The 11,730-nt window shown below is 40.1% G+C and overlaps 1 protein-coding gene across 1 annotated transcript; it reads left to right on the top strand.

Annotated features, from left to right (window-relative positions):
- Positions 1-5,660: 5,660 nt before the first annotated feature.
- On the top strand, positions 5,661-6,841 carry LOC122020377 (protein MKS1-like). Its single transcript, XM_042578287.1, has one exon. It carries the CDS (start codon positions 5,810-5,812, stop codon positions 6,491-6,493), a length of 684 nt encoding a protein of 227 aa, XP_042434221.1. The 5' UTR covers positions 5,661-5,809; the 3' UTR covers positions 6,494-6,841.
- Positions 6,842-11,730: the final 4,889 nt, after the last annotated feature.

The raw sequence follows: 11,730 nt of genomic DNA, 5'->3' as shown, positions 1-11,730 counted from the left end.
ATCACCGCTACTCTACTGCGCTTGGCTTGTACCAGCATATCAAGCTCCTCTTGTGTCAGTGTCACCGTGGTGAATCGTCCAGTGTCCTCCATCTTCTCGTTCGAATGCAGGCTACGTTCCCATAGACAACGCCAAAATGATCCTATCTGAAAGCGGGAAGCTGGGGAGGTGGCGGCTTCACTGACTAGATGTTGACCTCGCTCCACTGTACAAAACAAATAACGTCAGCATCGAGCCAGGGAAGAGATCCCTGGCATTGGCCCTCCAACGTTCAAGTTAGTCACCAAAATATAGAGAAAAGTGGAGCAACTGTAGAACTATGCACAAACAATAAATCATGCGTACCTCCGCCGATGATATACCTCCTTTATATAGAGCCCTAGGGGGTGATGTGCATGCTTCTCGAGGCATGAGTACATTCTCCAATACATCTTATGAAATGACTTGTCAGGAAAATATCTCTGATAGCATATCTTAACAGGGCATGCATATCCCTGATGAGATAATAGAAGCTTTCGCCGTACGATCCGCCTGTCGATCATGTCTCGTGTCAACGACACTATCTCCCAAAAAGATGTCAAGAGAGACTGCGGCGGTCCAGTTGCTTGGTCGAGCGGGATAGCCGCTCGGCCAGGACCCCGCTCCATTGTTGGCCAAGTCCCGCTGCTTGGTCAAGCGGGATAGTCACTCGACTGGGACCCCTCTACTCTGTCGACCTCAATTGTCCTTCCATACGATGACTGTTTAGTAACATGAACTCCTCCTCCGTTTGGACAAGTTATCTAGTTTCCTTTGGCGTCCTACTGCTCCGTATTGAGCGTCGACTATCTTATGTATCATTCCGAGATGGACGAGTGGTCTGCACGGACATGTCTTCAGCCGGTCTGGCCCTCACCGACCCGACCGACTATTGCAATTATCCTTCGTTCGGTCCTTTACCATCTGGCATTGACCACCTTGACTTTGACCTCCACCTTAACAATTGACCCCGTGCCAGGTAGGCCTCCCTCTATTGCCGCATCATCGCTCTGATCACTTTATCGACTCTCCTTTTTATCTACTAACTTGCGAGCACAAATCGACTAAGAGGTTAAGGACATCTATCCTCTTATTGTTAAAGTTCTAAATAATTTTTTTTATTCTCCGATATATTATATTAATGTCACATCAAAAATATAAAATCTACTACTCTCTTCACTATTTAAAAAAAACTCCTCTATAAAATTTTATAAATTTCATTACTATTCTTAAAATAAAAATCTTAAATATCACGTCCACACAAATGATTAAAAAATAATAATAATAATCAACCTTTTTATTTTATTCTGCTTTAATAAACTTCTTTACTACCACTACTACTCTTCAAATAAAAACCTTAAATCTCATGCCCACAGCTATTCAATTTTTTTTCAACTTTTTCGTTGCATAAACTTCTTTTAAAAATCTTTCATTAGAAATGTCCTAATGAAAGTGCAAGCGCTTAGGCTAGTCCAAGTTTGACCTTCCCTTATCCTTAATATAAGTTGGAGGTGAATTTATCATCTTAACAACCCCTCAAGACAAGCCCATATTCTCTGAAATGGATAAATCACAGGAACATTTATTCTAACATAATAACCTTTTATATAGAGGAGATCAGGCTCCCAACGACATTTTATAATTATTAAAAATTAATCTCAAGATCTATTGAATTAATTACTCAGGCAAGTACCAACTATGAATTGGAAACTTGACATTGGTGTAAGTGTTGATTATATATATTACCATCATAAATTAGTTTGATTTAAATGGTGGCATGATATTTGGCTTCTTTTATATATTTATAATAATATAATAAGTGGACGATCTTCTCTTTTAATGCCTTACAATTACATTATACCCTGAGTTGATAAAATTATTCTTATACGATGTTGCATTGTGGCTTAATAATTTGTTAATAAAAATCAAATGAGGTGATTGATTTTATTAGAAACCCATCAACCTCCAGCGTAAATTTATAATTATTAGAAACCTTTTTACTTTTTTGGGTCAAAAGGAGTTAATCCCATAATTCAATTACCATACATATATTTTTTTCATTATTCCATTTGTTGTTGACAAATATCAAATGCGTCATACTAAAGATCGAACAATCCAAAAAAAACTTTTAAAAAATCATTTCAAATTATATCCCTCAATTGATGCATACACCTTATCAAACTGGTCAATCTCAACTGGCAGATAAGGCCAACAGTCCTACTCTACTCAGAAAGTAAAATGAATAGACAAATGAGATAAACATGCGCATCATATCACGAGGGGCCAGGCCTCTCTATCATACTTCCTGTTCACATAAACACCACAAAGCCCACATGAGCATTCCGTCACTTGTTGGCCCAACTGCAGTGCTTAGCTTATCGCCAGTCTTCCTAATAATACTTAATTTGATCGATTGATTCAATCAAAAATTTATACAAATGCTGTTGGAAACTTGTTTATACTGAAATAATTCCAGGCGATTTGTGAATTTGAATGTAAGCAAATTGTCTCTCTTTTGATTTCCCAAAAAAAAAACGATTTTAAGAAAACATTGGTGTTTATTTACAAAATAGTTAAGGAAAAAAAACAAAAATGTTTTTTTTAAATGAAGAAAAAAAAGGTTAAAAAAACCTGAACGCGTCCGAACTTGGTGATGGCGGCGCCGTTAAGGAGAGCCGTCGCTACCGCGAGCGGCGGAACAGGTGGAGGAGGAAAGTGATGCAGGCATCGAGTGGCTCCACGGCAAGGCCGCAGGTGAGGATGGCCAGCGCCCGCCGCAGCTTGCGGCTGCTGCGCCTCGGGCAGTAGTATTCAGCTCCCGACGGCGTCGGATGAAGGTACGCGTGCGCCGCCTGCTTCACGAGGCGGTTCCTGATCCGGATCTCGCCTCCGCCCCCGGCGCCAGGGGTGGATGCCGAGCGGGTCCCGGCGGGCGATCCCGGCGGCAAGCGGATGAGGTCGCGGAGGCTGATGTACCCCGAGTCGCTATCCTCGCGAAGGGGGCGATCCGAACCGGCTCCGGGGTCGCCGTTAGGGGAGGAGAGACCGACGTCGAGCGCCGGGGGGCGGGTCGGCGCACGAAAGCGCCTGCGAGAGTGGTCCACAGCGGCGGGGGCGCTCGATCGCCAGTGACGGATGACGAAATCGCCGCCCGCCGAAGCCCCCGCGGCTTTCTCGGCGGCGGATTCCCCCACCATCGCGGGGGCGAGAGACGAAGAGACACCGAGCGGCAGAGAGAGAAGAGAAGAGAGAGAGAGAACAAAAAGATGCGATTTCTAACAATTCCATTTTAACATTAAATTAGCATTCGCCCCCTAATAATTTCATTTTTTTAAATTAGAAAGAAAAAAACACACCAACACACATAATTATGTAAATGTGAGCAGACGCAGACTCGGTCAGTTGGTGGAGGGCATAAAACAATCAGTTGCTTAGATGGAAATATGAAATGAAGAATTTAATTTTATGTGTGATGTCTGTGTGGGCCCTCACAGACTTAGACTCATAACTTAATGATAAGATGGGCGATGATTATTTTTCACTTTGGCACATGTAGATACGTTTATTATTGTCCATTACATATATACAACTGTTGTATTATCTTTTTTATGTGATAATTAATTTTAATTTTCTAATTTATTTTCTTCCAATAATATAGGATAGTATATGGACTAATTCTACCTTTTACATAATCTACGTTTTCGGAAAAAATAAAAATTTCTGACCTTTCTTATAATTTAAGTACGAACTGTAAACAATATATGGGATGATGTAATCATTTTTTTGCTACCATTGACAGTTTTGTGTAATTTAACGATCTAAATTAAATTTAGAAGCGATCTGGAGCACTCAAATTAATTTCGCTCAGAAGAAGTGGACGTTTCGCCTTCGAGATGCAAGTTGTAAAAATAAAATAAATAAATAATAAAGAAATTGCAACATCTCAATTATTGGATCCGGGTCGTAGTCCGTTGACTAAGACTCCGTCCGTAAGTCAATTTCTGTTTAATTTGTTATTGCTACTATTAATTTATTATTGCTATAATTATTATTTGAGACTTTCAAAATATCTTTTAAATTAATTTATTTAACCGTGACTGTCTGACGGATATAAGGAAAGGCTCTCCGTCCTGAACCATAAGCATAATTTCATCTTTTTTTTATTATCTATTTACATTTTTATTAAGTAAAGATACTAAATTAAAATTAAAACAAAGTCGAACAAAATCAATCAGGTAGATATGGAGATAAAAAGTAGGTTGGTCTAAATCAATTCCGTTAAATTAGAATTTTTTTTAAAAGAAATATTTTTCTCATCTGGTTTTGTTATTCAGTTGCACATACACTGTCTCCACACACCAACTGCTTCCTCTTTTACTTCCTTCTAGAAAGCCTCAAACATGGGAATCAAATAAAAGACCTAAACATTTATGGCACAACCTTCGGAGATAATTACACAATGCAACGAGGGAAATGAGAGATATTATTATTTAATGTGAATCATTCAATATTTATAAAGTTTTTATCAAAAAGCTAAAATATGATAACTTAATTTACATGCTATATTTTATAACATAAAACTTAATTAATAATACAACAAGAAGAAAAAAATATATATATGAGTTAAGAATGATGTTTCAATAAATTCAGTCTTATTGGTCTTATTCAAACCAAGCAAATAGAGTTGGCAAAATCAGTCAAGTCAACCCTCTTATCCAACTCAATTAGCCCTTGTTGACCGAATTTTCATCTAACTCTTTGGTCTTGTGTTTATTTCATTTCCTCCCTCATTCCTATCTTCTTGCTCAGTCGGTAATGAGACGATCAGTAATGAGACGATCGAAAAGTTACCCTTTGATTAATTTTAATTTCCTAATTTACTTGATCTAAATGATGTGGAGCAGTTGTCGGAAATTACCAGGGTAACAGATTTTAATTTTTTTAAAAAATTGTTCGGTAATGAGACGGCTAAAATTTATTTCAAATAGTTGAAATGTAATAATAATTCTTTAATGACATTTTATCTTCATGTATAATTTATATTAATTGTGATAAACTAGATAATAATAATTAGCATATATAGTAATTTGTTGTCCTTTTTTAGAAAATTATAAAATTTCTCCTCGAGATTAACTAGTTTGTTTTCCTTTTAAATGAACTAAAAAATTATTATAGCCTATTTCATTAGGATATAAAGCTCTCTCAAGAGACCAAGATTTAAGTCTAGATAATATTATTTTTTATCCTCGGGACAATAATGCAGGTATAGAATACCATTTTAATTTCTCAGGTATTTAAAAATAGAATTCTAATTTGGATGAATTAATATATAATTTTTTTAATAGACAATTGATTTAAAAATATTAAATTTATAAAATTAATACTTTCTGATTTAATATTATGCCTTCTTTCATATTTCATCCGTACTTAATTATCAATAATATTATTTTGTGATTTATTCTTAGGAATAAATTAATGGGGACGCTGAGAACAAATGAATAGCCTTTGCCACATTTCTAAGGAGTAAAATTGATCATCTTCGGCGTCAGTTGGATATGTGATGTCAACATAATACAAATGAACTAAATCTCAGGGGCTTGGTTACAAAATTACCAATTTATTTTTTTTTAAAAAAAAATGGTAGTTAAGGATAAAAAATTTGAAGGGTTTCATTGACTTCTCCGCCCCTTAAAAAAATTAAATATTTCTCGGGAACTCTCACATTTTCAACAAAATTTCCTTTCCGCGTCCTTCTTAAGCCCTCTTGGTCCTCTCCACCTCAAATCCCACCATGGATCCCTCCGATTTGCAGCCGTCTCCCCGGCGGGAGTTGCAGATTCAAGGCCGCCGTCCGTCGCCTCTCAGCGTCAGCAAGGACTCCCACATGATCAGGAAGCCCCCCATCGCCCCGCCGCCCCGCCATCCCACGGAGGAGCGCCAGCCGCCGCCGCCGCAGCAGCTGCCGCCTCCCCGTCGCGATCCGGTCATCATCTACTCCGTCTCCCCCAAGATCATCCACGCCACGACAAGCGAGTTCATGACGCTGGTCCAGAGACTGACCGGCCAGGAATCCGCCGACCCTCACTCTCCTTCCCTGCCCTCGCCTGGCGGCGCGCTCTCCCCCGCCGCCCGCATCGCCTCCTTCGAGAGGCCGTCGCCGCGCGCGTCAGCAGCCAGGTCCGGCACATCGGATCTGGCGATGGACGGCTTGCCAGCGCCGGACCGACAGAGTCTGTTCCCCGGGATCCTGACGCCGATGCCGGCGGCGCTTCCTCCGATCTCGCCCAACCTCTTCTCGCCGTCGTTCGACCTCAGCTTCCTGTTTGAATTGAGCCCGGCTTTCGCCAACAAAACCCCTAACAATTTGAGCAGCAGCTTCTTGGCCAGCCCTAGCAACAACCTGCTCTCGACGCCCACTGTCCCATCTCCTGGAGCCATTTGGGATCTCATGCACCAATTCCCAGACTCGTTGTAGGTCAAGAGAAACCAAATCTCTGTAACGTGCTTCCCTACTTGGATTCCTTCAATGGAAGAAGAGAAGAATGAAACGCAGAAGGGAGAAGATTGGAAAAGGAATGGCCAGTAATGGATGGAGGTAGCTTTGCTAGAGAAGGTTGGAACCATCCATGAACTTCTCTGTGGGCCATTTGAGAGCTACATCTCTTCCATTTCCAGCTGACTTTCGATATCTTCCACAAATCTTCATAATTTCCACACAGGTAAGCAATTGATCTCCTCAGCCATTTGATTTTTTTTTTTTCCCCAAGCAGCTTTGGATTTTGACAATTTTTTATTCTTTTTTTTAATTGACTAGAAAGTTATACGCGACAATAAAAAATTAATGCAAAAGAAAGAACTTGGTAAATTGGCACAATTTGAATTGTTTTTTTCTATCTCGTCATAATGTGAGCCTCTCTGTCTTCGGTTCCAATTTCACTTCTTGACTTTTCAACCGTCGTCTAATTTCTCTAGTTTAATAAGAAAATGCAATTGGATTATTAAAATTATCTTGAAAATTATAAGTTTGATGGAGGCGATGAAACCGCATATTTTTAATTTTGAAAAAGACCTAAAACATATATATTTAGCTTTTATATTTATGGTGTATTTATTTTATAAAATACACTTTAAATTTTTTTAAGTCGTAAAAGAGATGGAAAAAAATCATGAAAAAAACATAAGAATTCAAATTTCGAGACCTAAAGCATGAAGTTTGCGACTGCTGTGAAATTTCGGTTTAACTGAACTTTTAAATTGGTCGGTTAATTTGATTTAAATGAATTTTTACTCGCCTCTACTACTAGCTTTGAAATTGCAACCGAGAGGTAGCAACAAGCTACGAAATCGAGGCTAGTAGGCAGCGATGCTGTGGTTTAAATTGTTGGGTTTTTCGGACCGTGAAAATTGTTTTTTCGCGTCACGGAAACCCTGAAACCCCCTAGCCATTGGATCCGTGCGAAGAAAACTTTTGAAAATACAAGTACGAGTTTCAAACGATGATCTACAGTAGATCTACAAAGGGAAAAACAATTTATACCTTTGAAGCGTGCCCTCACAAATCTCGCAAGTCCAAGGTACGCCGGATCTCGAAGTTGTCAACGTAGACAACTCTCTAGTGATATCCACACGAACAAGAAGTGTTTTCTAACACTCAAGGATAGAAAAGAGAGCATCCCAAGTGTGCTAGCACTTTCTAGGGCTCTCGGGTAGGATTTGAAAGGAAGAAAAAGAGAGGATGCAAAAGAAATCTCATACACTCAAGAAGTAGTATCCTCCTTTGTGACCTTCACCCTTCCTTATTCTTTTGGATTCACTCAACCACCTTCTCCTTTGATGAAAGCTCACGGCAACCACAGCAAGGAGGAAGAAAGGCTAAGCAAGAAGATGATAGAATGAATGCACACATCAATACCCAAAACCAAAACCACCACACTACATTAGTGTGACCGGCCACACCATGTAACCTCCCTCATTAATGTGGCCGGCCACATTAAATGGCATGAGATATGTAACCTCCATTAGGTGGCATACCTCATGAGGTGGAGATGATGTGGCAATGTTAGTCATGCCATGTAGGATGAGTCAACCTTCATGATGTGGCAATGCATCAAGTCAAACTTGATGTTTCAACTTCCATTTGGTCAAGTCAAAATTGATCAATTTTCTTCCTTGTTGAGTTAAATCCAACCTTTGATTCAAATCAATTTCAATTTAATGAATCTCAATTTATTAATATAAATTGATTCAATGAATCAAATTTAAATTAGACTCATTCAACAATTGAATCTAATTGAGTCTAACTCAATAACTCTAATTTGAATTAATCTGAATCCAATCTTTGGTGCATCATATGAACCTAATCCAATTGGTTCATCATATGAACCTAATCTCCATCCACTTGTTTTTTGTGTGTGACCCAATAGGTTCTTGTAACGTTGGCAATGTTTCTAAACTCCTTTAGAAGCATAAGCAATGAGCGACATCTAGCAATACATCATTGCTACCCAAGTTACAAGAAATGTTGAGATCCAACATCACCTTGTGACTACTAATTGTGACTCCTCACAAAATATGACAAGTGTCCTTCTATCCTAGACATCTAAATTAATTAATATGAGGCATAGACCGTGTCATCCTCTAATCAATCTAAATCTTGAACTCCAAGTAGACACACTAAATCAAATGAGCTCAATATCCTATATTGACTCATTTGGGCATGGTCATGCACTTCGTGGTCTCACTCTATCAAGAATATCGATGTCACTCCCGTCATATAAGAGGGATAGATCCCATCTACATCACTCACATCCCTCCGCATAATTTGTTACATACCCAATAATCGCCTTTATAGTCCACCCAGTTACGGGTGACGTTTGACGAAACTAAAGTACATAACTCCTTATATAGAGAACCATGGTGACTTCAGGTCTAAGGACTAGTAGTCATACTAATAGCCACATGAGAAAGTATATGACACTCATATAACGATCCATGATACTTTCTCATGGCGGGTTATTCAGTATACATTCTTTAATGCATACCCATGTGTCAACTTGATATCTCTATATCCATGACTTGTGAGATCAAGTCATCGAGTTGACCTACATGCTAGTCTTATTGCATTAACATTGTCCCTGAATGTTAATACTCGACTAGGAATGATTTAGAGTAGTGTTCCCTATATCATCTCACTATCGATTCAACCAATCGATTGATATAGGTAAGAACCTTCTACTCAAGGACGTTATTATACTTAGTTTATTTGGCACCAATACAAGTAAGTATAATAACCAAAAACCAAATGCCTTTATTTATATAGAATATGATACAACAAGTCCAAAATACAATCATCAAATGATTGGCTCTAGGGCTCTAGCTAACAATCTCCCACTAGCACTAGTGCCAATCAGTGTAGGCTCTAAGCCCCAATGACCTAGTGTGACTATCATGCTTCCTCTGTGCCAAAGCCTTGGTCAAGGGATCTGCGATGTTAGCCTCTGTAGGTACTCTACAAATCTTCACATCTCCTCTCTCGATGATCTCTCGAATGAGATGGAAGCGCCGTAGTATGTGTTTGGTCCGCTGGTGTGAGCGAGGTTCCTTCGCCTGTGCTATAGCTCCATTGTTGTCACAATAGAGCTCAATGGGGTCAACAATGCTAGGAACCACCCCAAGTTCAGTGATGAACTTGCGGATCCCTTTGCTGCCTTCGATGCAGCAATGTACTCGGCTTCTGTTGTAGAATCAGCTACTGTGTCCTGCTTCGAACTCTTCCAGCTCACAGCACCACCATTAATGCAAAACACGAACCCCGACTGCGATCTATAGTCATCCTGGTCGGTCTGGAAGCTAGCATCACTGTAACCCTTTACAGCTAGCTCATCATTGCCTCCATATATCAAGAAATATTCTTTAGTCCTTCTTAAGTACTTAAGAATATTCTTGACCGCTATCCAGTGACTTTCACCTGGATCTGACTGGTATCTGCTCGTCATGCTCAAAGCATACGAGACATCAGGTCGAGTACATAGCATGTCGTACATGATCGATCCTATGGCTGAGGCATAAGGGATCTGATCCATGCGGTCTCTCTCCTCTCTAGAAGAGGGACCTTGAGTCTTCGAAAGACTCACGCCATGTGACATCGGCAGAAATTCCTTCTTGGAGTTCTGTATGACAAACCGAAGGAGTACCTTGTCAATGTATGTACTCTGACTTAGGCTAAGCAATCTCTTAGATCTATCTCTATAGATCTGTATCCCAAGAATGCGGGATGCTTCACCTAAGTCCTTCATTGAGAAGCAACTCCCTAACCAAGTCTTGACAGACTGAAGCATAGGGATGTCCTTCCCAATGAGTAGTATGTCATTCACATACAATATGAGGAAGACAACTATGTCCCCTACAACCTTCTTGTAGACACAAGGTTCATCTTCGTTTTTGATGAAACCAAGCTGTTTGATTACATCATCGAAACGAAGATTCCAGCTCCGAGAAGCTTGCTTTAGTCCATAAATGGACCTATGCAGCTTGCATACTCTGCTAGTATGCTGTGGATCTACAAAACCCTCAGGTTGTGTCATGTACACATCCTCGAGTAGGTTTCCATTCAGAAACGCGGTTTTGACATCCATCTGCCATATCTCATAGTCATGGTAGGCTGCAATAGCAAGCATGATCCGAATGGACTTAAACATCGCTACTGGAGAAAAGGTTTCATCATAGTCAATACCATGAATCTGCTTGAAACCTTTAGCTACCAAGCGACCCTTATAGATAAGTCCATGCATGTCAGTCTTTCTCTTAAAGACCCACTTACATCCAATGGGTTTTACCCCTTCAGGTGGATCAACCAAAGTCCATACTTGGTTAGTGTACATGGATTCTATCTCGGATCTCATGGCTTCTAGCCATTTCTCGGAATCTGGTCTCATTACAGCTTCCTGATAGGTGGTAGGCTCATCCTCTATGAGCACAACGTCATCATGGTCAGACAAGAGAAATGAGTATCTCTCAGGCTGACGACGTACCCTATCAGACCTGCGAAGAGGTATGTCTACTTGAACTGGTTGTTGTTCCTCAACTCTTTGTGGAACAACATCATCCACAACACTTTGTGGTTCCAGTTCAATTTCCATCGAGGCTTCAGTGCTATTGTTCTCATCTTGAACTTCTTCAAGATCGAACGCGCTCCCACTAGTCTTTCTAGAAACAAAGTCCCTTTCTAGAAAGACCCCAGTCTTTGCCACAACTACCTTGTGCTGACTAGGAATGTAGAAGTAATATCCCTTAGTTTCCTTAGGATATCCAATAAAATAGCACTTGTCAGATTTGGATCCTAATTTGTCTGAGACTTGACGTCTAACGTAAGCCTCACAACCCCAAATCCTCATGAAAGACACCTGGGCATCTCTCCCTGTCCATATCCTATATGGTGTCTTTATCATGGCCTTTGATGGAACTCGGTTGAGTATAAAAGCTGTCGTGTCTAGAGCATAACCCCAAAGGTATGTCGGAAGATCTGTGTGACTCATCATCGATCGCACCATATCTAATAGGGTACGATTCCTCCTTTCAGATACACCATTCCACTGTGGTGTTCCAGGAGGAGTGAGTTGGGATAGGATCTCACACTCTGCTAGATAGTCACGGAACTCATGGCTAAGGTATTCTCCACCTCGATCGGATCGAAGTATCTTAATACTCTTGCCA

The sequence above is a fragment of the Zingiber officinale genome, chromosome 9A, assembly GCF_018446385.1.
Source record: "Zingiber officinale cultivar Zhangliang chromosome 9A, Zo_v1.1, whole genome shotgun sequence".
In the NCBI taxonomy this organism is placed as follows: domain Eukaryota; kingdom Viridiplantae; phylum Streptophyta; class Magnoliopsida; order Zingiberales; family Zingiberaceae; genus Zingiber; species Zingiber officinale.
Note: the sequence above shows the minus strand (reverse complement) of the source record. Positions and strands in the feature narration are given on the sequence as shown.